This window comes from Poeciliopsis prolifica, unplaced genomic scaffold, assembly GCF_027474105.1.
Source record: "Poeciliopsis prolifica strain line A6 unplaced genomic scaffold, Auburn_PproV2 SCAFFOLD007, whole genome shotgun sequence".
Lineage (NCBI taxonomy): Eukaryota > Metazoa > Chordata > Actinopteri > Cyprinodontiformes > Poeciliidae > Poeciliopsis > Poeciliopsis prolifica.
Genome location: NW_026562382.1, coordinates 1,392,049 through 1,419,947, shown reverse-complemented (window position 1 = coordinate 1,419,947; position 27,899 = coordinate 1,392,049). Strand labels below are relative to the sequence as shown.

General features: G+C 44.1%; 2 protein-coding genes across 6 annotated transcripts; both read right to left on the bottom strand.

The window, feature by feature from the left end:
• Positions 1 to 332: 332 nt before the first annotated feature.
• On the bottom strand, positions 333 to 17,488 carry si:rp71-68n21.9 (kelch-like protein 9). Its single transcript, XM_055031405.1, has 11 exons — positions 17,353 to 17,488; positions 16,495 to 16,548; positions 12,139 to 12,272; positions 11,813 to 11,994; positions 11,559 to 11,691; positions 10,205 to 10,401; positions 9,385 to 9,460; positions 8,722 to 9,279; positions 7,664 to 7,843; positions 7,458 to 7,571; positions 333 to 1,960 (listed from the first exon to the last, which is right to left on the bottom strand). The coding sequence occupies exons 1-11, from the start codon at positions 17,406 to 17,408 to the stop codon at positions 1,461 to 1,463; spliced, it is 2,184 nt and encodes a 727-aa protein (XP_054887380.1). The 5' UTR covers positions 17,409 to 17,488; the 3' UTR covers positions 333 to 1,460.
• A 952-nt stretch (positions 17,489 to 18,440) lies between these two features.
• Positions 18,441 to 27,742, bottom strand: hao2 (hydroxyacid oxidase 2 (long chain)). Of its 5 annotated transcripts, none has more exons than XM_055031419.1 (9): positions 27,650 to 27,742; positions 25,044 to 25,102; positions 24,092 to 24,239; positions 23,516 to 23,667; positions 22,071 to 22,354; positions 21,060 to 21,281; positions 19,859 to 20,017; positions 18,959 to 19,028; positions 18,441 to 18,858 (listed from the first exon to the last, which is right to left on the bottom strand). In XM_055031419.1, exons 1-9 carry the CDS (start codon positions 27,700 to 27,702, stop codon positions 18,803 to 18,805), a joined length of 1,203 nt encoding a protein of 400 aa, XP_054887394.1. In that variant the 5' UTR covers positions 27,703 to 27,742; the 3' UTR covers positions 18,441 to 18,802. The 5 variants fall into 5 exon arrangements, with proteins under 5 accessions (XP_054887394.1, XP_054887395.1, XP_054887396.1 ...); XM_055031420.1 differs by having other exon boundaries at positions 21,060 to 21,278; XM_055031421.1 differs by having other exon boundaries at positions 24,092 to 24,244; positions 27,650 to 27,702.
• Positions 27,743 to 27,899: the final 157 nt, after the last annotated feature.

The window sequence follows — 27,899 nt, the reverse complement described above, 5'->3', positions numbered from 1 at the left end:
TCCTGGCGCGGCCTCGTCAACCAAACATTTTGTCTTCCTGCTTTGAGTGAGACGAGGAAATGATTTTACAGTTTTCAGTTATCTGATGACTGTAAAAATTTTTTCTTTAATGAAACGTTTTCTGGGCAATAAATCAATAATCAAAAGAAGCATTTTGATTACAGTCTTTTTTTCACGTCACAGTAACAGACCGGTCTTTCAAATTGAAACCTTTTTAACTTTCTTTTTGTCTTTTTCCATCCCTCTCTATTTCTATTCATTCTGTCCTTTCTTTCCTCTTCCATTCCTTCCTTTCTCCGTCAAATCAGCCTTGGCCATTCCGTCTGCCATGGCAATCAAGCTCTTTTTCTTTTTCCATTCCTTTTTTTAATTATTATTTTTTTTAATTTTGGGGATTTTCAGCTCCAAGGTAGAAGTCTGGACTTCCAACATTGCAGCAAAAAGGCCTTGGCATAGCAGCCATAATCACAGCTGTCTGCTGTCTTATCTGGAAGTGAAGGACAAAGATTCAAGGGTAGCTAAGTCGTCAGACAGCCAGGAGTGTGTGTGTGTGTGTGTGTGTGAGCATGGTTTTAGATAAGGACGCCACACGTCATTAAGTTCAACTACAACGTCGCCTTTGATAGTAAATAGCAAGACTCCCTCTCTGAGCGTAATCTACCGGGATTAATGCAGCAGGACCGCTGAGCCCTTTGTTCTCGTCTCCTCAAGTTCACATCAAGCAACGGCAAGTCAGGATTTTCTCACATTCTTAGCTGAACATTGTTTGCCAAAAGCTGACGGTTCAACAGGTCCAAAGTGTGAAAGCAGGGATTTTGCACACAGGCCTAATTAATGAGGGGACAGGAAGTTCCAACGCTACGACATGATAACGATGTGTGGTCTTTGTAGCCATGGCAGGGACTGATGTCTCATAACTGAGCTACAAAAGTTCCACTCACAAAAAAACACAAGCAAACCTCTCTGTGGCTTTTTTTTTTTTTTTGCAGCACACATGCACACACATGCACACGCACATACACACACACGGTTGTCTCTATTTTAAGTCTGGCAATTCTGTGCAGTCCTTTGAGCTCGTCTTGAAGAGAGAAACAGAGCCGCGTTCCACAAAGACAGCTCTCGCTCGATTTATTAATCTTTAATCTGAAGGCTTGGTGCCGGGGAAATAGATGAATCGGTTCGGCTGAAGGTTCACCTGCGAAGCAGAGGTCTTCGGTGTCTGGCGAAGCGGCTCCATGTTTTTATTCAGAGTCTTCAGAGAGAACACAAGCAGATGCTGTGTGGCTAACAGCTTGTGGAAAGGACAGAAAATAACTGAAATATGACGTGTGTGTCAAGCTGCACTCGCTGGCTTTGCTTGCATATGAAACCTTTGTGTTACAACCCACTGCTTCCTGTTTTGGGTTCTTACTGCTACGGCGTCAGCTGGAAACCCCCCCAAAACAGCCTGATGTGTGTGGCTAGCAGTTCTTAGCCGTGGGTAACGGGCAGTCTTGTATCTCGGCCTCGTCCACCGACCCCTCCGGCACGTGGACGGTCATCGTGCAGGCGCGGATCCCTCCCAGGGGCTCCAGCACGTTGAACACTCGGTCCCACACGTCCTGCTCCGGGTCGTAGCGCTGGACGATGTCCACCATGCACCTGCTGTTCCAGGAGTAACCCCCGACCACGTAGATCTGGCCGTTGAAGACCGTGACGCCGACGTCGCTCTGGCCGCGGGGCATCGGCGCCACCACCGTCCACTGGTCCGTGTCCGGACTGTAGTACTCGCAGCCCAGAACGTCGTCGTAGTCGCTGCTGCCCCGGAAGTGGTTGCCACCCATCACGTAGAGCCGGTCCCCCACCGTGCACATGCAGTGCAGGCCGCGGAGCTCCATCATGTCGGCCCGGCGGCTCCACGAGTCGGAGACGGGGTTGTAGCACCACAGCTCCTTCTGGAAGGTGTCACGGGTGATGCCACCTGCAAGACCGACAAGAATAAGATTCATGTGACCACAGCAAAAGTAGCCAAAAGCGTAACAAAGGTTCTAAATACTCAAAATGAAAATATGTTGTTTTTTCCAGAGGAATGTTGGGAACTAAGAAATCAGTTTTTCCCCCAGAGTATTTTAAGCCTGGCGGGCCACAAGGCTTAGCTTGTGTCCTACCAGGCTAAGCATTGCTTTTTTTTTTTTAAGTCTTTTAAAATATTAGCATTTTAAGACTTTATAGCCGGTGTTTAGGTATTAATCTTACGACGACACATGACTGTCAAATTATGTTTTCAAATTTCCTGTCAACTTTAAAAAAAAATTATCTCAGAAACACGATGGGTCGCTGGATGAATGACCTTTCTGCCAAATGAGCTGCAGTATTTATTTTTGCTGCAGCACTTTATGGCAGAAAATATTTTAAGTAACATCCATACAATAGGTCTGGGCAATAAATCAATAACAATTATCGCGATAAACCTGATCAATATCAGTAGATAATACATCTGACGTTCAATCATTTCAAAGACGGTGTGTTTATTTTTTGACGAAAGTAGTCAGCCGTTGTGTTTGCCAATGTCTTTATTATTTATTCTGCATCGGGTCCTAATTGCACTGGCTGAACAAATGAAAGTTTTTCCATATTTGATCAAAGCTTTTGAAGCTGTTAGTGTATTTAAATTTGCCATACTGGTGCAGAGTTATGAAATAAATTTGTCATTCAGAAAATTGTGTGCTTTTTTTTTCTTTAATGAAACGTTTTAAGTTAACCTAGCTTGTTTTTCTGTTTCGGCCAATGCTGAACCTCAGGTATCGGTACCGATATCGGGAGTGAAAGAAGCAGATGGGTGCATCCGCAGTTAGTTTGGATTAAAAGTGCAGCAGGTTCAGTGACGGATCAGACAACGTCGACGTCCTTACTGTGAAAACTTTACATTCACAACACTTGCTTACAAAATAGCAACAAGAGCTTCATGCAGAAGCTGAAATCAGCCTTCGGCATCATTTGGGCTTCTAATTCCCTGAAGAGTAGATGCCATTGTTACCGCTTTTTGACGTGGTGCCAAAATGTGTGTTTGTAATGAGGATGAAAATATTTGCGCGGGGTTACAGCTCGCGCTAATCATTTGGTGCTTTCCAGACAACAGATAGCGGGCCGCCGTATCGCTTCTGTTTGGACTGTGAAGGCGCAGTGACCGAGCGTCTCCTGCGACTGCTTCTCCTCAGCTGTCATCTACCGCGGTACAAAGTGACAGTGAACAGATCAGCAATTACATACAAGATAAACAAGTCATTTGCCGCTTTTCTTAATTTTTTTGTAACATGAGAGCAAAAAGAAAAAAAAAAAATTTGACAGTTTTTCTGATGGCATGACTGCAATAAAGCTTAATTTCTATGTTCTGTTGTATTGGATTTAGTCTCTTTGAAGAGAAAGCTCGGATTTTTCTTAATGTCAGGTTTGCTTACGGCAGACAGTGCTAATAATGATGAGTTATTTATTTAACAGTTTGTCATTATTCTCTATTTTCTCTCGCTCTACTAAAAATTGCTCTTCATTCTGGTGCTTTGGTCTCAGCTTGTTGACAGAGACTCCAATAATTCATTGTTTGTTTTCGTTGTTTGGCTTATGCATTTTGGACAGTTAAAATGTCTCCCAGTTCCAGTGTTTCAATGTTCATCAGAATTTAGCAATCTCAGACTCAGATTAGAGACTCCGACTAAAGGCAAGTCGTGAGATTTCTGCCGTCTTAATTGTCGCCTGGTCAGTCCGGGACTTGAAAATATGTTGTTTTCGGCACGGCAGCAGAAAAGCTCGCTAATGCAAAAGTTATGTTCTTTCTATTTTCAGTATCAGTGCAGTTTTAGTACATTTAAAGTGTGTAAGGAGCTTTTTGAAAGCTTCTTATATGTTAACCTTGTGATAAGCCAGTCAAAATACGCGTGCTTGCTGCAGGGAGGTGCAATAGCCTCGCAAAGGTCCGCACTTACGGTGAGGTAATCCGTTTGAAGGAAAGCCATTGCTGACACAAAGACAAAAAGAAGGCCACTTTGCCACAAACCAGGAAAAGGAAACAGAGAACTCGTGGAAGAGGGCGTTCTGGTTTTATGAGACCAACATTGACAGAGAGCCAAAAGAGTTGCAGTGCAAACCGGTTCTGTGAAGTATCAGGGTCCTGGATGTGAAAGTGTTGTGAAGCGTCTCAGATTTTTTTTAACTTGTAAAGAAACTGGGAGAAAAGCCAAAATGATTTCTTCCACATCGATCCGTGTGCTAGCCAGTTTAATACTGCACTAGTTAAGCGTTGATCTGTTGCTGCTTAATTACGACGCGCTGAGCGGCTAATGTTGTTCCTAAGTCAGCCCCAAAGATCTTCTTGTAGTCCAAATTCCAAATTTGTTCTAGTCAGATAAACCGTTTGTGAACAAAATCCATTTATTCCACGGTACACAGCAACAGTGCTGGCAATGGCTCCGCCACAGCGGTTAAAAACTTGTATCCCCTTCCGGGTTCAACGCCTGTCAGCTACTGGTCACTTCTTGGTTCATATACCGGAGCTGACAGCCCCATCCAATGACCAAACAGCCAAATATACACATATTTGGCTCCAATAATCTGTGTTGATCAATTGCATCAAAGGAGACCTATTATGCTTCCTTGAAAGTGTTAGGACAGGCGTATGGTCCATTCATTATATTTACTTAAACACAAAATCATCAGATTTTAGTCAGTTCTGCCGACTTTGAGCTCCTTTCAGATCAGAAGTTTTAGGGCCTCTTGTCACTTTATAAGCTGCTGTTGGCCACACCCACTCCCATCCAACTCAACGTTAACAATTGTACGTGAAAATGGCAGCAAACAGATGGTCAATTATACAATTGTCTATATTTGAAAAGCAGAAGTGGAGCCTCCTGCACAACCAACAAGAATGCAGCAACAACAACAAAATCACCTTTCTTCTCCGGCAGCCTTTGTACAGTGCCTACGGTGGTAAAACTGGATGGGTTGCTAAGCGATGGATTGACTCGTTCGGGGTTGCTAGGTAACAGTGCAGTGCCCCCCCCAAATCATGACTCAACAATCATGAGGTTTTCGAAACCATCCATTTTTCAGACACCAAAAATGAAATAAAATTATTGCTACAACAGCAGTTGAGACCCAAATGGAAGTCTAAAAACATGCAAAAAGTTAATTTGGCATAATAGGTCCCCTTTAAATTCCTCCCCCCAAAAATACATTGACGTTTGTGGCTGCACTATGTCTGAAGGCGATAAAAAATGTGATTAATTTCTTTGAACTTCAATCCATGAAAAATGGTGAAAAAGTAAGTAATACCCCCGTTCAGAACTGTATGTGTAAAGCGTACAAAGTTTCCACATTGTACGCTTTACACATACAGGTAGGTCTACAGAAACGAGAGAAGTGAAATATGTGCTGTGTTTCAGAGGCCCACACTAACCACAGGCCTTTGGGCTTCCTGGTTCTCAGTCCTACATGTGAAACTTATAGGTTGCACTGCGCTCTCATTGCGAGAAGTGGTTTTCCTGTCCAAGGCTTGCTAAGAAACCCAGATCAGGTTGAGAGCGGCCAATGAGAGCGGCCGATGAGAGCGCCGCGAGAAACAGAAAAAGGCTTTCAAGTAGGTCGGCTAAAAAAGTGCCGTCTGCAAAAAAAACAAACAAAAAAAACCCCACTTTCACTTCACTCTTATCAGAAAATACCAAAAAGGAGAAGATTTAATACTTGTGTAGTGATTCCTCGAAGCTCTGAGTTGTAAAGTTCACCAGCAGCTTGGTTTAGCTTCTTGAAGTCTCTTGAATGCCACAGAGCTCCTCCGCTCATGTGGCAGCGTCAGATACTCGACACCAGAGAGTGATTTTTAAAGACTGAAATTCATTTGCGAACAAACCAAAAAACAAACACGCTTTGCTTTCTTGCGGCAATCAACCGTGTGAACAGCAGTTAGACGGAAAGTGGATGCACTGTGTGGTTTAGCAGCTGTGAAAAAGACCCTGTGAGGGAATGCGGTTAGACGGTTGCACGGGCTAATTTGCTCGTCAATCTCCCGCTGATAAATAGGGCGCGTCGGTTTGTTTTGACCACCAGAGCTAGTTTCCCATAACGCCGAAAAGCCGAGGCGCGGAGAGTTTTTGGGAAGCTAGATCAGTGCAGAGATCAGTGTTGGGAATACATTAAAGAAGAACAAAAAAGAAAGACAAAGCTCAAATGCATCTTGTTGAGGTGGAGAAGTAGAAAGAAAATTAAAAGAAGTTGACCTTTTGGAAACACTTCAAGAACAGATTAAACCCAACTTATGTGGCTTTCTCTCTCCCCGTTCGGGATGAGTCATTTTTTCACAGAGATCATTTATAGAAGGAAGTGTTATTTTGTGGGTTCAGTAAAGTGACTTTGCTCTGCTTTCAGTCACTTACTTTAACAGGCAGCTTCAACCCTGAGCTGGAGCGCTGTTAGGAGCTGCGTTTAATTCTGAAGCTCTCTTATTATTCCAAAGCCGTCCACAAAGTGCCCCTGTAAAAACAGGTGCGAAAGCCTAATTGCCTCGAGATGTTCCACTGTTTATAAAAATCCAACACCGACACTCGTTTTTCACGAATCCAGGAAAACCGGGGAGCTATTCCTCGAGCTTGCTTTGAGTCATCTCGGTTTGGAGAACCAGGGAGAAGTGACTAAAACATTGATGTAATTGTCAGGACAGCCTGCCCAGAATCTGCTGGCCTAACAGCGAAGCTAGGAGCGGTGGACGGTAAAAATAGGACATGACAAGAAAGTTAACATCATGCATTTTTGTGCATATGAAATCACAAGTGGATTCTGTGAAACATTACTGTTAGCGGTTAGCAACACAAATATTCAACTGCCATAAGCTGCTGCTAAATTATTGTCCTCATGTCCAATTTTTCCTAATATGTCTCTCTATATATATATATATATATATATATATATATATATATATATATATATATATATATATATATATATATATATATATATATTTAAATGATTTTTTTTTGTTTTTGTTTTTTTTAACTGCCAGGAAAAGTTTCGGTTTTTCCCAGACAAGCAAAAGATAGGGAGACATCGTTGTGCTTGCTATATGCCCAATGTTTGTCCAACGGCTCTGATTGGTTTTTCCTACTTCTCTCAGCTTCTGAACGGCTTGCTGTTCTCCCGTGAAGAGGTCTCCGGTCTTCATGTTGGTTGACCCACTTTAACAAGAAGGATGTTTAATGTTTCAAAGGCAGGGTCTGCTTAACGAGAAACGCCTGTCAGTCAGAGTTTTGATCGCTTGAAAAATGGTTGGGTTCAAACAATGCCAGGAAATAAAAGCTGGAACCCAAATGTCTTCAGTGCACGACAAAAACGAGAGAATTCGCCTTCTTGTTCCAACACTTTTGGAGGAAATTGTATTGTACACATACTTTTAAGTACTGTAAAGATACTTCTGTCTTTGTGCATTGTTCTCTCACCTGAGATGTACATGAGGCCCCCGTGAACGGTTCCAGCATGCCCGTAATGAGGCTCCACCATGTTGGTCACAAAGGTCCACTCGTTTTTCTTCAGGTTGTAGCACTCCACTGTGTCTGGTCAAAATGACAAGAGAGAAGATGTTGGACGCCAACAGCCGGACGTTCCTTCCGAGAAATTTCTCACAAGTTCGAGCGTCGGGGCCTACCGATTTCCCCCGAGGCGTTCCTTCCTCCAACAGCAAACAGCTTCCCCTTCAGAGCGCTGAGGTGGAAAAAGGTCCTTTTCTCGTTGAGAGAGGCAATCTGAAGCCACTTGTCGAAGCGCGGGTCGTAGCGATAGGCGCTGTCTATGGCAGTCTTGCCCTTTGTGTCGTATGTGCTCTGACCTAAGAATTCAACGAGAGTTGGTGTTAGGCTTCAAAACCGAGCGTAGAGGCTCAGACGTACGTAAAATCCGTTCTAATAGATGTAACCGTGTGACGAAAACTGCATTATTTTGTTCTCAGAGAACCGTCTGCCTGCCGAACTCGACACCAGGCCTGGATGGAACTGTGTTGACAGAATCCTGTGCAAAGTGTTGCCTCATTGGTCTGAAGTTTGACACAAATGTTGACGTTTCTCTTGCGCTAATACACTTCAACTATCCAGAAGGTAACAGCTGCCGAATGAGGAGACTGGGTCAACTAATTGGACAAACGTTAGCAATTGGATAAAATTTCAAATTTCAACAGAGTCCACACCTTCTGGAAGCAATTATTTATCAGCAGCAGCGAGCCCAGGCCCTCTGGACAAGGCCAAACGTAGAACAAAGGGTTGGTTTTTACCAGACTAGGAATGATGTACATTGGTACAATTTTTCACTAACTAACTATACTAACGAGACTGGTAAATTGCTAGTAACTCCTGCATGGAAATTGTAACCTTGTCGTTTACATAGGAGGCTGAAGACAGAAAAGTGTGGCGCGAGCTCTGTGACCGTTTGGTGAAAGCTGAACTAGGTACCCTAACCCTGAAGGTGGCGGTGTGAAGCGGGAGTGGTCTGCGCCGATGTCTGAAAGGTGTGTGTGAATACAGAAACCACATGACTGCGCTTCAACTGTTGGACTTCAGACGAAGCTTGAGGGAACCTTTAAATTTCGGTTCCTTTATTTGATCCTGAAGTTCCTCAACAATTACCTCCCTGCTCTTTCTTTCAGGTACAATACTCACTATGTTTTCAGCTCGAGGAGCATTAGGGTCTGAATTGACAGCTTGATGCCCTCACCTCCAACAATAAAGAGAAAGCCTCCCAGGAGAGCCACGCCGTGTTGATAACGTGGCACCTCCATGGGCCTCAGAGCCCTCCAGTGGCCGGTGTTCTCGTCATAGAGCCTCAGCTCCCGGCTCACCACCAGCTGCTGCCGCATCACGCCACCCAGCGCCAGGATGTGCGTGGCGTCCGATCGGATCTGCGTCCTCTCGGTTTGCAGCGCCGGCTGCATGTACGGCATCATCTGGTAGTTGCTGGCCTCCAGCAGCAGGTTCACACAGGCGGTGTCAGAGCGCATCATGGAGTCGCCCTCCTCCTCCTCGTCCTGAGAGATCTGAATGAGCTCACCGGGGCTCATCAGCGGGAAGCGAATGTGGCGCATCAGGGCGTGGACGAAGGAGTGACGCGAGGGAGCGTCGTGCTCCAGCCACCCCTTGGCGATGTGGTAGAGCTCCAGCTCTGAGAAACCGCCCAGCGAGTTGCTGGCCAGAGCGTTGGCGATGCTGGTCTCGGAGAGCTGCAAGTAGCGGCCGGAGTCCACCAGCGCGGTCAGGTTCTGCCCCACAAACTTGCCTAGGTTTGAGAAGACCAATCATGAACTGGAAATACAGCAGTTTCCACTTCTGTTGTGCACTGCACAAATGTTAAGTGCTACAATGGTTGCGCGTCTTAACTTACCAATATTCACCAGGACGTCCTCAAGGAGCAGATCTGTGGCAATCCGCTCCACTTCCACACAGTTGTCGATTGTAATCTGCACCAAAAGGTAAATGGAAAAAAAGCAACCAAATTAGTTCAGCTTTATCTAAACCGTAGCCGGGTCTCCATTAGCCATAAAATTGCCCAAATTTGATTTCTGAAAATAAATTGTTTTAATGGAAACATCTCCATTTAGAAAGTTTTATAGTATAAGTTTTTTTGGGATTAGGTGGGGTTTTTTTCAGCCATATCAGAATAGATCTGTTTGGCAAAACTGCAATGGAACTTTTTTTTCCCGCTTCACACAGCCACGCAACCAACAGCTGGATGTTGCTACTGGTGAAAACCACAAAAAAGAAGACAGGAAGTAATAAGAAAACAAAGGTTTCTTTTTGGAGTTTTTTATCCCGACGATGTGCAGCTAGTTCCACCAGAGCTCTCAACATGGCACAGTTCATAAAAAGCTGTGTATCATTCTAGTGTGTTGAATCCAGGGCTCTCGTGTAAACATCGCCGATTACAGTTTCCCCAAAACGCCGCCTACGTGGCTGAAAGATGATGAAAGCTTATCAACATGTGATTTTAATTTGATTTCTTGTTTAACGGGATTTTGATATTTATCGGAAATTGTGTGTTGCTTTTTTCATTTTTAGATTAGCAGAACATCCACAAAGATTTGTTGTGGAAAAGCATCTCTTGTCGTGTTGCCTTGGAGGACCTGAGAGGCCTTTGAGGAAGAGGCCTGGATGAGACGCCAGCACTGCTCAACCTGTGATAAAAAAGCCAAGAAGCGTCTCACCTCGCTGCTCAGGAGCTCGTTGCAGAAGCTCAGGACAGGCATGACCTGCAGGAAGTTTGCAGCCTCCAGCGTGTCCTGGAGGTTGCCCATGTCGAGGATGACTTTGGACGTGTAGATGAACTCGATGATGTTCTTTAAGCCCGCCTTGGTGACCCCATGCAGCTTGATCTCTTTCATCTCCTGCTCCCTCATGCCTCCTGCACAAGAGCGAACGAAGCGCAGAGGGACAGACACAAGGTGAGCGCATGAATTTGCATCACTCGGGGAGATTTGTCTTGAGCTGGCAACATCAGTGAGATGCAAAAATCTGACGGGGATTACGGCACCGGGTTTGTTAGAAGCCGCGATGCAAAGGAGGGCGAGTGAAAAAGGTCAGCAGAGTTTCCTTTTTCGTGGTAATCAAAAATGAAAGTATAAGTCGAGACGGATCATTTCTGTGCCGTTTCATCAAGAGTCTGTCTGTTTCAGCAGAACGATGACATTGAGCTATCAACTTATCTTCAGTTATCAGAAAAGCTTCCAGCTATTTTTTCTTCAGAATTTTGCAGGAGATGCATCTTTTTAAAGCTCCTGTTCATGACGTGATGACAGGGTGTCAAGGTCTACAATTTAGCATTTTTGCAGACGATGTAGTTCTGTTTTTTGAACATCTATTTTTTTTCAGTCTGAACTGCAGAAGGTTGAACACAAATGTAAAGCGAATAGGATGGGAGTCAGCTCAGAGTCCAAGGCTGAGGTCCTACACTGGAAAATGATGGACTGCTTTGTCCAGGTCTGGGACACGTTTGGAGGTTTTCCAGTCACTTTAAAATGGAAGGAGACCCAGAATTTACTAGGGAGAGGGATGTCAGGGTGTCCCTCCTGGACTTGTTGCCCTCACAACCAAATATTGACTTAACATTAACAGCCATCTTGTTCGGCTCACCGCTTCTCTATTTGCAGTGGAGGACGGTCGTCAAGCTGGTGCATTACATTCGTCTGGGGCAAACGTCAGTCCAGTCATTTGAAACTTTCACAAAGTCTGCGCCTCCAGCAAGCAGTCGCTTCTCATTAGTCGAGCCTCCAGACCCTCAGTAGAAAGCAAATCGTGGAACAAGAAGCTGGTTTCTAGCAGGCCAGGTACGTGGAGGACAACTGATGGATCGGCCACTCACAACTACATTGTCACCCTTTTTTTAAACCATCTTCATTACCAGACTGGGATGGGTCATTGACTTTGTGTGCTGTGTTAGCTTTTAAGTCATTCTTTGAGTTGAACAAACACACTGGAGTGATAAGTCAAACATCTTCCTGCACGAAGGGCTTCATTTTCTTAAATTGCCTGTCACCGAATGTCATCGAAAGTCTAACAAACCTGTGAACATTGCTTTGAAATAATCGCTGCATGAAGCCATGATGACTCTGTGAACCGGGAAAGCTTCTGTGCTGTCTCCAGGAACCAGGACGACGTCACACAGCGTCTCGTCCCCCCGGAAAGTATCGAAGCCCTTTGGAGGGAACAACAGATCCATAAATAACCAACATTTTCGGCCAGAAATGCAGTTTCTTTCACTGTATTAATGACAGCATACAGTGCAGTTACTTCAAGGTGCAGTTGGAAGAACACACCTGCAACACATTCGATCCGTGCTCGTTGCTACTGAACACCTTGGAGAGCGGCCGAGGCGGGAGCTTGGGTTTGGTGGATTTGTCGGGCCTCTTGGGCGGCCGATCCGTCGGAAGCTGGAAAGGAGCCGGTGCTGGAGGCGGAGCCGAAGGCAGGGCGAGAGCCGGTGGTGGAACCCTCTCATCTGTGACCACAAACACAAATCGGGTCACGAGAAAGTTGTCATGTTGTCTCTCAGTGACAATAGTCGAAATTAGTCGAAAATGTCTTGGTTTTGTTTCGCTTTAAAGATGCACGTTGGTTGGACCGTGAGGTGGAGAGCACATACCCTGCTGGACAGGCGGTGGAGGAGGCCTTTCCGGCTGAACCGGAGGTCTTGGAGGTTCCCTGGACTGGTGTCTGCTGCCCAGACGGGACAGTCTGCGGCTCAGCCTGCCGGCGCTGCTGTCATCACCGCTCGCCCTGCAGGGGGGGAACATACAGCCCAATCTTTCGGATATGCAAAAACCTTCACATTTAGAAAATTAGAAGTAAAATTAGAAGTAAAAATTAGAAGTAAAAAACAAACAGCTGTTGGGTATTTTGGAAATCGAACGTTTCAATCTTGACCTTTGTCTCGCAGTTCTTCCCGCCCAAAAATGCCACTTTCTTAAATCTCACTTGATCCTTCGCTAAAAGCCAGAATCTAACTTTTGCTTTTCTATTCTTACACACTGGATTAATGGAGGCCACTTCTCCTCAGTGGGACCGGTAAAGCTCCTCCATCCGATTTGCTGTCCATACATGGTGCGATCTAAAAATGAGGAACTAGAGACTACAATGGTGAACTTCCTCTTTTTTTTATGGCAGGGTGAAAAGACAAAAAAAGAGCAAAAAAAAAAAAAAAAAACATCCGTTGCAAAACCACATCGTTGTAAAAAAATAAATAAATAAAAAATAGAAATTGCCAATGAATCAAAACTGAGTTCCTGTCAACCAGTCACTTAAATGCAGACATAAAAAAATCAAGATGGAGTTTGTTTCAGTGCTTTTCAAACGAGCAGCTCCTCTGGAGCTTATTTACCCAATAAGGCAAATTTTGTCATCACTTTTGCAAATAATTTTTGCCAGAAGTAATTTTTTCTCCCAGCCAAAATCACTTTTAATAATCATAATAAAAAAAAGACTTAGCCCATTATAAGTAAAATGACCCAATTATGACTCAACCAAAGAACATGTTAGCTCCTCCACAGCTGCAACTCTGAAGTTTAACAAATGATTATTTTTATTTTTTTGTCTTTAGTCTGTTTAATGGAAACTATTTGTTTTGGAGGGAAAACGCAGCTTGTTAAAGGTTGGGCAAGGGTTTACCTCTTACCCCTCAAAGCTCGCTCTACATTTAGCCTGTTCACACTCAGCAAAAGTATTTCAGTGATCTCAGTTTATCTGTTTTTGTCATTACTGGACGTGTTCAGCGCATTTCATGACGCACAAATCCCAATCAGCCTTCACATTCTTTTTCAAAGAAGAGATAAGGATTATTATTATTGTTTTAAAACTGGTAAAAAAATATTAGAAATGTTAACTTGTATTTCAGTGGGAGAGATTCAGGTGTGGAATAATTGCTCAGATTAGATAAAACTGAAATTTTCAGTCTTAGCTTTTTTTTTTCTTTTTTTAAAAGTCCTGAAATCATTTGGTAAACAAATGCTACAAGGTTTCATTGTTTTCTTTTTCAAGTTTGTGTTTTGACTCGGTTGGATTTCTGTGACATGTTTTAGAAAATATGGAGAAAACATTCTTCTGCTTTGTTTTTGTTTTCAGTCATGCTCTATGAACAGAAAGTGATGGTATAATAAGCCTGTGTTACCAGAGGAGGGAACCGTCACATAATGCTCCTGCATGTTGGAGTTAAAGCCTTTTTTTTTTTTTTTCTACCACCCCTCCCCGATTTTTCCTTTACGACAATCTCACAGCGTCCTTCAGCGTGTGCTGTGTTGTCTTGGCCCGATTATCGCAGCCGGTTTGCTTTTTGCTGGGAGCGAGAACGCAGCCTGGCGAATGTGACGGGGAGCCAATCAGAAAGCGCGGTGACGTAAGGACGGAGGGGAACCCCAAACAGTTTACATATGTGGTTATGTTTATTCAGTTAAAAATATTAACTACAAAAAAACATAACTCACCTCCAAATCATAGTGCAGCAAATAGAGCAGCTGCTCCCTTTTATCAAAGGCCTTTCCTTTTTGTTTCGTCTTTTATCGCTTAGAATGATCCACAAACTATCACTACTGCTTCTACATTGTTCATGTTTGATTATTTTAAATGCATTTATGGCATGTTGGGGGATTTACTGGATTTTCTTCTGGGATCAGGATGTTCAGTGGACTTTAATCGGCTCTGAGGTCAACAGAGGTTTGGAGAATTGGCCGACAATCCTTAAAATCGTGCCGTGTGACCCAGACCTGGAACTCGCAAGCTCCTCTCCTCTCATCTCCTCTCGACCCCTTGCCCTAACACTCTCTGACTCCGGTCGCTATGGTAACGCTTACACATCTCTTCAAAATAAGATACAGGTGCGCCACAAAAACCGACATTTTACTTTCGTGAAAATTTGAACTCACGATAACGACTAATGGGAGGCCTGACCTCGTTCCTCCCATCTGGGAGAGACGAGAGACAATGACACCAGAAGTGATGCTTCTGCACAAGTTTGAAGCAGTTTGAAGCTTCATTGCCTCGTTAGCGAGTCGGTCACCGCGTCATGCAGAGCAGCTTTGAATGTGGGAATCACCTACCGGGATAAATCCATCCTCCTGTCTCTTCTCTGGGCCTTTTTCCTTCACAAAGAAACTTTCCAAAGACATCTGATCTGATTCTTACTCATTTTGCTGCTTGTGGCTCCATGTTGGCGCGCAAGACGTAACCGAGACAATCCGGTTAAAGGATTTTCAGAATAAGAGATCATCCAAACTCAAATAACAGATAAAACGGAAATGTTTAATTATTTCTTGTGGCGGCCCGGCACCAATTGGTCCGCGGACCGGTGCTGGTCCGCGGCCCGGGGGTTGGGGACCACTGGTGTAACAGATTCCAACTGTCATTTGTCTTAATAAAGAAAAAAAATAATGATTTCTTTAAATAACCTTCAATGTCGTCACAGATGATTTTCCCACAGACCCTGACATTGCAGGAAGTGTTACGGCATGAAGTTTGTGAAAGTAATTGAGCGAAGGCGGCGGCTCTTTTTACTCACAAGCCAAGAAACAGTATCTGTTCCAGACCCTTATTTTTGTTTTGGGTATTTTCTTTCGTCCCGGGGATTATGAAACGATCTGGAGTCAGAGGCGGAAGAAGCGCGACCAGGTTCGTGCAACGGTGACGACAGCTGGCCTGAGAGGACTGAGTAAACACGCCATCAAAGCAACCGCACGACTTGTTTGCAATCAGACAATTTTCTATGCCGTTTCTTTTTTGTTTTGTTTTGTTGTTGTTGTTGACATCTGAAGGATTCACCATCAGTTCCAAACATATGCTGCCTTTTGCAGATCTCGTCGTTAACCCCTCGTCGATGGGTCCATTGAGGACACCTTTGTTGTCAAGACAATTATAGGGTTAAGTTAAATTGCTAACCAGTCTGTTGAAGAGTTCCTCCTGCATGTTAATGCTGGATAATTATCCACAGGAGTGACTTATTTTTTCCCTCTGTGTCAAAGCCAAATGGGCAACAGATTGAATTTGACGTCTTCTTCTTCTTTTTTTTTTCATCCGTTCACTGAGCTCAGGGTGACGTTTTAAAGTCAACGACTGTGTTTTGAAGGAAATTAACTCGTGATGGACTAAAATATGTTTGAGTGGTGTGACTTTGAAACGATGTTTTAGTCACAACATTGCCATAGCGTGGTTAAAAACTGCTTGAACGAAGAGAAATTTGACTTTCAACTGCTTCCATTCACTGTGGTTACGTTTTGTGGAATCCCTGCTTGCTAATATAAAGCATTATGGTGACACTGGTTTCTTTTTTTTTTTTTGTTAAATCTTGTATGAAATTTATGTTATTTGTGTTGCCATAGTTTGGTCAGTGCTCTTCGACTGTTTTTTTGTTAATTTCTCATCTTTAGACATGGAAGTAAATAGAAGGACGGCACGCTAAACCCCCGAGCCATTAAATCTGCCCGAATCAAATGAGTTAGTGAACAAATGATTGATTCGTGGCTCCTTGAAAGGATTCCCACATCTAGTGGAGAAAATATCTGAGTAATTATCTGTCATGACTTAAAAAGAAGCAAATTGGGACGAAAAGAACAAACACAAAAACAGCAAAACAAAGCTGTGTTCGCACTCTGAAAGCAAACAGCCATTTCATCATGCGAGGGAAAAGCTCAAGTCGCCGCAGATTGGGGGCTGTTCAGTCAAAGGACGCCTGTTGCTGTGAACGAGAGGCCTCCGAAGGTTTCCCCTGCTTACCGCCTCTAGTTCAATCACTTCCTGCCTGGTTCAGTCACTTCCTGTCTGGCTTTGTACCCTGTCAAGTGCAGTGCCTCTCTCACGTTCCCCACAAATATGTCTACAAACACGCGCAGTGTGTCGCTTGTGGTGTCGCACACTGAAGCCAATGACACCGAGCAAACAAAAATGTCCGAGAATTAAGCTGCGGGACGTCCCGAAGAGCGGACATGTTGGTAGGACAGTGCAGTCGTGTCCATACCCCTGCTCGTTGTCCCCCGGAGGCTGAGGGCTGTTGTTGCGCTGGTGAGACTTCCTAGAGGAGAAGAAGAAGAAAACGAGACGAATCAGCAGACTGTTACCTCGAATTATCTCCAACCTACGTGGGCTGTAATTTTTTAATTTCGCCATATTACTCTGCTACTTAGTTGTGTAATTATCTTCACACTTGCCCGGCACCATCTGCAGGCATGGCCGTTTGAAATTTTAAGTGTGCTTCTGTCGCTTTTTGGCCTTCAGCTGCTTTGATTTTTTTGTTTTGTTTTTTGGTATTTTCAGTTTAGTTTGTTTGGTGTTTTTTTTTTGCTTTTTTTTCCCGACTGTATTCTACTTTTTATACCAGGTTTTACATAGTTACCAGCACACATTTAAGCATATAAAACAGTTTGATTGATGTGAAAGAAAATGAGCACGCTGTTCTGGCGAAACATCTTTCCTCCCACGCAATAATAATTACTAAAGTGGTTCTGCATGTACTGTTGTTTGGACAATGTGTACCAGGGTAAATTTGTGGAAGAAAAGAATTCCGTAAACAAAATCTTTAAATCCTGTTAAATGGGAATTGTTTTCAGTTGCTACGTCTGCGCCCCATGCTGAGAAATGAATGTGAAACATCTTTCCAAATTGGCTTTTTTTTTGGCCATTTTTTTTTTTTGGCCACCATTATTAGAACTTAAATGGCTTCCAGCAGAAAAAAAAACACAAGTGTCAAACCGACTGATATAGGTTAGGAGTTAATGACGGAGACCGAGGCCGTTGTCAAAGCTATTCTCGGGAACGATTCAACTTTCAGTGCATGTTTGACAGAGAAACAAAAGGCTTTCGGATGTACATGGCCTACCTGGAGGAAAGCTTCCTCAGCAGACTGGATCCGAGGCCCCCCTCCAGATTGTCCATCTAATGCAGGGCAACTCAGAGAAGAAGACGGAGCAGAAAATGTCTGCCGCGACGCTCCAGCTGGTGGAAGAGTTCGAGCATCTGAGCAAGCATCGGCGTTTCTCAACTTAACCGAGACCTCAGTCACTTCCTGTACCACTTCTCCTTCTCGGTCTCTTTCCGCATCTCGCTGCTCTCCACCCAGTTATGTCACATTTTGAGATACTGTCGCTGTTCCTGTCGCGCGAAGCTCTTTTGAGTTTTTTGAGGCGTTTGAGGTCGCATGAACCGATTGGCCTTTGACCGGTGAAAGGCTCAAAACGGCCGCCGTTCAGCACCGCTGTGGCCTTTTATTTCCTTTCATGCTCACACACGTGCAGGTGTCTTAGCTTGATCTTGAGCCCCCATTGCAGGTTGATCTGGTTGCAGAAGCTTCTGATGATTCGGTTTGTTTTCAAAGACTGAACTTCTTCAGGCGTCTACTGTTCATGAACATGAACGTTGGTCATTTTGGGCCTACAAAGACCTATTTGAGTTAAACATCTCTCTGAGTACAATGACGACGCTGCAAAAAACACCAACAAATTTCAAACATGAGAATTGCAAAGATGAATTTGATCTGACTATGGATTTTCTCTAATCCATATGTTGCTAAATTATAGACACAATGTTTGTTAAATATTACTTTTAGCCTGTTGCGCCTATACCACTTTTTTTTTTTGGCCATCAAAATGCAACTCTGCCATTCTGTAACAATTTTCCAAAATTCTATTTTAACAATGACAGTGGCGTTGATAAATTACCCCCAGTTCCGTGTTAAAACTGCAGCATCTATACACTAAACACTCCAAATTCAGCTCTGGTGGCTGTGAAACTTCACTTTAAATAGCATCTTCACAATGTATTTGGATGTTAACCAAAACCCAGCCAGAGCCAAACATGGATAAACAGTATTCAGCTTCACAAGTCTGGAATAAACTCCCAGAGAAGTGCAACACTGCCGGAACACTGACGGAAATCAGAAAAATGATATAACAAAAGGAACCCAATGTGTTCATCTCAGCAGGTATTTATTCAACCACAAGCACTGGCAGCATTTCTCACAAACATTGCACAGTTTAACCAGAAGAAGTGTGTTGGCTGTTATGATAAGCGCCCACATCCTTTCTGCCACCAAAGCCAAAAACACTTTCATTAATTGATCGCTCGGTCTTCCAACAACACTCCACTTTCTCACGACATTCTGTCACTCGTACAACGGGGGATGATTACAAGTCGAATTCCAGGAGGAGGCCTCAGTGAGCCGTGAGCTCCCGGCGCCAGCGGGTTCTGACGTAGACCCGTCCTCGGTGCGCTCGCCACTGCGTCTCGGGCTCAATTCAGGCCGGAATCCTGCGAAAGCGGCGCCGTCGTCGTCAGAGTCTGGAAAACTGAACGAGGCTCCTGTTGATTTCGGCTACGTTCCTGCAACCTGCGTCAGATCATTGGAGACGGAAAGAGAGGACGCCCCGAATGTCGTCATTTCAGCATTGTTCCCGTTTGGGTCGCCAAACCTGGAGTGTCGGACTGACCTGAGAGAGCCATGGAAAGACGGAACTCGTCATTCAGGATTTGAAGAACTTCCCTCACTCCTTCCTCCCCCTGATAAATCACACAAGACGCAATTACTGCCTCGCTACGGCGGAGAGCTAGCGCCAGACTAAGAAACATAAACAAATACATGAAATTACCAGAAGAAAGCCATAGTATTAGGACAATAATGTGAAAATAATATGAGAAAAAGGTCATAATATCAGAATAAAGTCATAACACTATGAGGATGAAGTGGTAATATTAGGAGAATCAAGACAAAGTTGACATAATACAAGTGTAAAGTTATAACTTGTCAAGAATAAGCCCATAATAATACAAGAATGCAGTTGTTATACTATGAGAATACAGTCAAGATTGTGAGCAACCTGTAATATTTTGAGAATAAAGACAATACAGTCATAATATCATGAGAATTTTGTCGCACTATTATGAAAACAAAAGTTGTATGAGAATAAAGTCAAAGTGAAATGAGGAAACGGTCGTAAAATTCGAGAATAAAGTCCCAATATTTCCAGCCAGAAGTCACAGAGTTCTGAGAATAAAGTCACGACAGTAAAGTTGAAACATTACAAGAATAAAGTTGTAACACTATGATTTTGTTCTTGAGTAACTTCATTCCAGTAATTATAAAGACTTTATTCTTGGAATTTGATCATTTTTGTTACCTCAGCGTGACCCTCATACTCTGTTTCACAGAGGGATAAAACTTCAGGTCACAGTTAAATTACCTGAACCAACGAAATCACCGACGCTGCCAAGGACAAACATTTTACACGGAAAAAAGAAGAACCCCCGTCACATTCAAACGTCACGGATTGAACTAACATACATTCCTGAATAATCAATTCCACACAGTCGGCCTCCCGCGGCTGTCGTACCTTGTACGCGAGGCCCCACACGGCTGGACGGCCGATGAACACGCACTTGGCCCCCAAGGCCAGCGCTTTGAGGACGTCGCTTCCCGTCCTGATTCCTCCGTCGACGTAAACTTCAATTCTGCCCGCCACCGCCTCCACGATCTCTGCCAGCGCGTCGATCTGTGTGCACACGACGAGGGGGGGCAGAAACGTGGAGAATACGTCACTTATTGATGTCATGGGATCAAGAGTTTTTTTCCTGTGAGCACGACATTCACTGCAAGAGTCCAAAGTGGCTGCTGAAGCTCCCTGTCCCATATAGTGTCATTTTGTAGCACAATCAAGTAACTCCTTTATAGAAATTCAATGTGCATCAAACATGACTGACAAGAAATTGGACTCTGTAATGCAACGCCTTGAAAATGGGCCTCTGTCTCTTTAAGAAACCCTCAGCAACATTCTACCAGCGATTGCTCTGAGAACTAGCAACTGTAACGATCTCAGTAGAGCCACAGTTGCACCAGATGTTCGCTGACTGCTGCGAGCTAGTCTGAAGGAGCTGAGGGGGGTTTGTTTTTGATGACGGAAAAACATCACAGCAGGACGTAGAGCTAAAAAAAAAAGTTGATGTTACGTGACACGGCCCCTTTAAGGCCTGTCTGCAGACTTTAATTAGGACAATATATCCAAATTAAAGGATATATTGGAAAACTGAAGTAATTGGTATGTGACCATGTGTAAATAAAGACATAAAGTGTACTGTTTCATTTTACCACTCCACAAAGGTGTCAAGTTATCAAGACTATAAACAGCATTGATGCAAATAATTTCAATATGTTATCAGACCAGGAGTTTCAATTCGGATCAGTACTGAGGACAAAAAAAAAATCTAATCCAGATTTATAGAACAAAATGGTTTTAGAAGATCTTCATCTTTTTAAGTGGGATCTTCAAAAGAGTGTACAAATATATATATTAATGATAATACAAAGGTAGTTTGTTGCAGTTCTGTCAAAACAGTGCCACAAGCCCTCCATTTCCAGAAGGTTTCCTCATTTTATTGTAAAACAATGTAATTCTCTAAAACAACATCACTGCCTCTGTTGTTTAACTTTCAGACACAAGAGCCACTTGCAGTGACTCCACAACCCCGTTGCCTGACTCTGTTTACGGCCAATTCCTTTTCTGAGGTGAAGTTACGAGAGATGTGTCCAGCATGTACCGACGCCGGGCCGCCGTCCAGCTGCCTCCCCCCGTGGTTGGACACGATGATCCCCTGGACGCCGTGCTCCACGGCCACCTCGGCGTCTTCCTTGGTCAGGATGCCCTTGATGATGATGGGGAGGCGGGTGATGGACTGCAGCCAGTAGATGTCCTTCCAGCTGATGGACGGGTCCAAGGTGTTGGCCGGGATCCCGTACTCCTCTGGGACGCTCGTCTCCTGCTTATGGTGCGACAAGTACAGCTCCCGCAAAGGTTCACTCGTCAAAAATCAGCAGTGGTTGTAGATGGTAGAGCGGGAAACTTTAAAGTTCGGGTCAGATTTCAACTCGATTTGTTAGGCTGTTGTCAAATAAGTTTTATTTCCTCAAAATTAACGCCAACGGACAGAAATAAGTAAGAAAAAAACCCCATTTAATTTACATACTTTAACTTCTAATATCACATTACAGACAATTAAAATGGAATCTTCAAACTACAGTGTGTAACTTTTATAAAAGAAAAATGTTTACATATTTGTTGTCACTATGTTGGGAAGGTATCAGACTCCTGCCTTTGTTCTCCCAGTAGAAATACACTGCTTGATCAGAAGCAACCAATCAGAGCCAGGAGGAGGGTCTTAGCACTGGCAATCACCCTAGTGTATGTGGTCACTGTCTCTCCATTGCTCTCTGCTGCGCTTTCTAACGGCAGAGCTAATGCTACTGCTAGTTAACATGGCTACCAGTCACACTGGAAAAACACACTGAAATGGGAAGTTGTTATTTTCACCGTGAGCCCATTTGATCGTAAAGTGGTGCTTTCCTGCAATAGTAGGATGGGGAGAAAATGGAGGAGCTTGATTTATTTATTTATTATTGATCACCTGTCTCACGCTACACTGCCACAAAATAAATACGTAAGAATTTTTTTTTTTTAACAAAAGAAACCTGAACCTTTTCCTTTCATCTGCGACCCAGCGGCTGTCGCGCAGTTTCCAACGCTCCCCCGCCGGGCCGATGCACTCTCTTACCTGGAAAACTCCCTCAAAGTTCTTGACCTTGAGGTGCGGCGGCAGCCTGAACCTGTTGCGGATGTCGTTGCGGCGCTTTCCCGTGTAGGGCACGTCCACCGTGAGGACCAGGGCCTTGTAGCCGAGCGCCTCCACCCGGTGCACCAGCTGCTCGGACAGCTTCCTCTCCCGGTACACGTAGAGCTGGAACCAGCGGTAGCCGCTGGGCGCCGCCGCCACGATCTCCTCCACCGAGCAGGTGGAGTAGGTGCTGGTGATGTAGCAGGTGTTGAGAGCCTCGGTGGCTGTGTGGGAGGAGGGGAATCATCAGTGCGATCCGTTAAAAGAACAAAGGTTTAAATATTCGCATTTACAGTGCTTGGGAAAGTAGCACAGTACTGTGTGTGGAAAGGGAAATAAATACACGGTTTTCACGTTTATTTTTAGAAATTAAAATTTGGAAAATTCAGCAAGCATTTCTATATCTCTAACCCCTTCAGGTAAGACAGTGTGTTCACAGGTACCCCCCCCCAAAAAAAAACAGGAAGATTGATCATGTAACTCCAGTTTTAAAGTCCTAGGCTCAGAGAATAGACTCTAAAATACTTTTGTTAGCTTATACATAACTGAATAACTCAACACCAAAATACATCAGAGATCTGTTGTTGTCTTTGTATCAGACAACTCAGGCCTTCTGGTTCTAGTCTGTCCTTCATCCCCAGAACCAAACATGGAGAATTTAGGATTCAGTTTGTTTTTTTTTAATCTGATTATCACAGACTCAATCCGGTTCGACTGAACCCGAGCCATTCTGCAGAGAAGCGCAGGCAAAACTTCAGTCTGTCCAAAGCTAAGAGGGAGCAGAAAAAAAACCTGCAGCAAAAATTATGTCCCACACAAACAATCAAGTTTGTGGCTCTAAAGGAAAGAAATATGTAAAAATTCAAGGGGCATGAATACTTTTGCGAGGTACTGTGGATGAAAAATGATCATTAGGATCAATATTTTGCACTGGTGCTCCATAATCTTGCCTCAAACCGTATGAATTACTTTTTGTGGCCATTTTAAAGACAGCAGACTTCGGGGTAGATTGAATGTCTGATTTATTTGTTGAATAAATGCATTAATGATTCCCGTGCAGCTGCTCGTTCAGCTTGCAACACTTCCCTCTAGTGTTCGGCCAGAGCACTGCCGCCGTTGCGGGATTAAAAGGTTTCTGCAACAAGCGAGCTGAATTTCATCCACTTTGCAACAAAATGCCAGCGCCTGGCGTCAATCGGTGTGGCGTGGAGAAACCGAACTGGAGTGAGTCGAACAGAGAGTAACACAAAACACGATTCACGACGGAGTGAATGATGACCGGAGCCAAAAATTCAGTAGACTTTCTCTGGAGGTAAAAGTCGAAGACATCAAAAGCAGGATCAGACTTTCGCTTGTTGCGACACAAGGAGATGAACGTGACTCACCGCGAGCCGTGGCCGCCTCGCCTTCATGCCAGGCCAGGCAGTGGAAGGCCGTCGGCGCGATGCCGACGGGAAAGCTTATTTCCGTCCCCTGCACCGTGGTGCGCGTGTCACTGTCTGACACGTCCCGCAGGATGCGAGGCCTCAAACGGATCCTGGAGGACAGACATGAATAATTCAGTGGCATCGATTGGTTCTGCATGAAGGAAAACTCTGTGTGTTACTGTGGAACATGACAACGTGTGAACAGAAATCCATCGAATGCTGTTGAAAAGGATTTTGACTCAACACGTACAAAAGGAAAAAATGAAACTCAGCTCCTCTGTCCTGACAGTCTGGCTAAACTGTAGCAACAGGTTAATCATTATCCAACTTCACCTCAATAGAGACGGCTCAGAGAAAGCAAAGATGTGTCAAAACAGCACAGAGTCCACATCAAAATGAGTCTCTTAATGGTCAAACACTCAATATTACACCTAGTGAGAGATGTACACCCACACAGAGATTTCAAATATTGCATCGATGTAAAAGTAATTCAGTCAAAAGCTGTGCGGATGTGACGTGTTATGTCCAGCGTACCTTTTGTAAGCCATCAGATTGTCGTCTCTGGTGTAGCATTCATCCGCTCCGGCTGCGTAATAATCCCAGGTGGCCTTTGACAGATGCGCCTTTGCGTACTCCTCAAAGTCAGTTAGGCAAACCATGGCCATCTCTGCACAGTGAACTCCTTCTCTGTGTGAGGAAAAACACCAGACAGACAACGTCGCGGCTCGAGATGCACACCAATGAGGCGTAACACGACGATCAGGGGGTCTTCTGCTTCATTTCACCCGATGTGGTCGTAGTCAGTGTGGTTTTTACTGCGCAATTAGTGCAATGATTTCAAAGACCTTGCATGCAAAAAATACAACTCTTCACGATCGCCGTTCATTTTTCGTCGTCGGCATGATCAGCGCGATCCTTTGTGTTGTTGCGACTTTTTGTCCGATTAAGCCAATACATTGATCTCAGGGGACGTTTGAGTAAAAGCTGCACAATGCATGTTCAAAAAAAGAAAAGAAAAAAAAGAAGCAAGATGTACAAATAAAACTACAGCGATACTCACCGCAAACGAGCAACGCGACCAAAACACAAAAAAATCCTCCCTCCTGCCTCACACGGCGCCCGCGAAGGACTGACGTTGCAATGTCCCCGTTTAGACCGAAGCTCGCCGTTAACCAGCGAGTGCAGCTCGGTCGATCAATAACTGCCCCGCTGACCTGGGCAAAGTCGTCCTCCTCCCCCACCCCCGCCTTCTTCAAATCAGACAAAATTGGTGCAGCAAACATTTTTTGTTTGTGCTGCTTTGGCTTTGAATTTATTAATGAAATGTTAAAGGTCAAAAGGTCAAACTGCCCCCTCCTCCCTCCACTTTTATGAAGTCCAAAGTTTTATAAAGCAATTTGTTATGTAAAAACAATATGACCCCGCAGACACATCAGTACGTTACCGTGCAGGTCGAGAGCTTGTGGTTTTGTTGGGCTTTACTCACTGATGACAGCTGCACATCGTCTCTGAGCAGAACTCCTTTCCTCGTAACATGCGAACCGCCTGCAGCAAACGCAGAAAGCACAGAGGTTGTTCTTGACGTACATAAAGCCGTGTCTGTCAAAAATAAAACTGCTTTCGCTCTTCACGCAAACCGACGACGACTGCAAAGGAAGTTTGCACGGTCGGTCCTTGTTCGTCGAAATGTTAAACATTAGTCACTTTTGACCAATTTTGAAGTTGTTGTGTTGAACCAACCCAGGTTGAAATGAGTAAGTGATGCAGGATCTAGATGAAAACATTTTTTAAAAACATTTTCAGTGTATCTATGGTACAGAAAAGCCAGGAGTGAGTCTCATGCGTACGTCACATAGGAAGCATTGGCTCTTTCCAGCAAAAGTTACTGCATATCAAACTCTGTAAGATCACTTTCTCACAGAGATTATAATTAAATAATGTTTTCAGAAAACTTCAAGGGTTTCAGGAACACCGTATGTCTCTAAATAAAACAAAGTAAAGCATTTCAGAATAAGGTTTTGCCACAAGCTGGTCCAATCTCAAGCAACATTTTTCAGGTCCCGAATCGCAGCCCTGTGCTTTCGATGCCCAGTTAGCGAAACAATTAGCGAAAAGCATAAAAGCATAAAAACATGTTTTTAGGGACCCCGGATTTCAGCATTTATTTCGTGGCTCGTATCTTAGATTTCAATTTCCACAATGATGATAGTATACAAATCACTGTATACATAAAACAAAACAAAATTGAACTATTTCCATCAGCAATGACTGAACAATTTATCAATGTCAGGAACTATTTGCGGCAAAACTCCAAGAAACGTGGCTATATAATTTAAAACATGTCGTTTAATGACAAGAAACAAAACAAAAAGCATTTTTTGTGACATAACCCATGTTGTATTAGTTAATGTCACATGATATGTGCTACCATTGTTCCTTCAAGGGATGACGCTTAAATGGTAAGGCTACTTTTTATTGACATTACAGTTACTAAATAGCAGATTTACAAATAAAGAATTATTTACAAGGTTATATTTGATATGTGTATTTAAATTGTACTTTAAATTGCAGTTTCAGTTCACTGAGAAATTAGCTGGTAACCAGTTTGACACTTGAACAGCCCTGATTAGCACAACCACAGAAGGTAAAATGAATATTCTCAGTAATTATTGTTTCAACAGGGTGAAGCGCAATTCAGTGTGTTTCGGTTTGAATAAGAAAAAAAAGGGACTCAAAGACCGACTGCCTGGCAGAGGAGGAGTTTAAATGAGCTAATCGACAACCGCAGTGTTCATGAGAGGCTCATTGATAATCAATAGCTAAATATCAAGCATGGAAACCTGATATTGTTATGTTTTTAACATAATCTTAGGTAGGAGTGGTTCTGAGTTGATCATCTTTTCTTCACTTTAACAGAGCTCTTTGGTTCCTCCTATCAGTCTGCAGTTCCTCATATTGACGTCATCAAGCCAAATTTCAGATCTACCAGAACTGACTGACGCCTGCATTAGGTTTTCTATCACTTCATCATTTATGCTATACCTGATGTATATTTGCACATAAAATAAGTCAACAGTTTAATTTACAATTTTCACGTCTTCGTGCCATGAGGTAGATCTCGGCCAGCTGGTGAGAGGAAAAGTAGATCTTGGTCTCCAAACGTTTGGGCAGCCGCAGCCTAAATTAAATTAGTGTCTGCACGTAAAAGGCTTAAAAAAAACAACAAAAACAAACAGGTGATCCACAACCTGCCACAGTTAAATAACGCCGAAGAGACACGTCATCGGGATGGACATTTACTGTGATGGACGGAGAGCATGGAAAACACTGAACTGTTTGCGTCACAAATCTTTTAGAGTGCAGCTTCCAGCGTCGGCCACTAGAGGGCAGTGCAGGACTGACGAAGAACTCAAAATCCCGACCAGCATCTGTGTGGCAGATTAATAATAAACAGACCTGGATAAATAATCGACCTTTAGCTCACACCCTTCAGTCTGCTCTTCAAATACAAAGCAGCCATCTACATCCGTGAGAAAACTCGACGTTTTGTTACCTTCTAGGTTCGGATGAAGCAACGGGAAACAAAAACAATCTGTCAAAAACTATTCAACTCCGTCTGGCTGCACACTCCGGGAAAGCCGGCGCAGTGTTTGGTTTAAAACGCTGCCATCCTCCCCAGCTGTCTACCTGCAGCCTCGGGGCCTGCTCTGTTTTTGTTGTGCTGAATGTCGGCCTCTGTTTGTGAAAGGTGCCGCTCATTTAGAGCGACTGAATGGCTGCTGGGAGAACAATGTTCAGGTGAACTTCTGGAACGCGTTGACAATCTCTGTTGCCGAGCCGCAACCACCGACACAAAGGTTTACGCCGTTTGTTGTTATTGTCGTCGTTTTCTGCTTTCCTCAGATTCCCTGACCTTCCCAGGTGTCGTTTTCGGGGCTTTTTAGTTTTGCCGGTTGGAAAGCCTCTGCCCTTCCCGATGGGGTTGGTGGCAGAACTGAAGGGCCGTGCGCCGTTCTCGGGTTTGGAGGTCAAATGAAGAGCGCGCGGTGTCATCGGCGTACGAAACAAGGCGGATGGAGTCGGGTCTCTTACCTGGCGTCGAGCTGTTTAACGGCCCCACGGTTGCGTGTCGGCTCACCTCTCATGTGACGGGGTCATGTCAGAGGGCAGCCACCCCACCACACCCCACCCCTCCGCTCACCCACTGGCTCCACCCACTCCAGCTCTACACCAGCTGAGCTGCTTGTCAGCACTCTCACATAAAACAAAAACCTTTGTTTCTGCAATTTAATGGTGCATCTCTTCACTCGCTCTGTGGTTCTGCTCTTGCTTCGTTTCTATG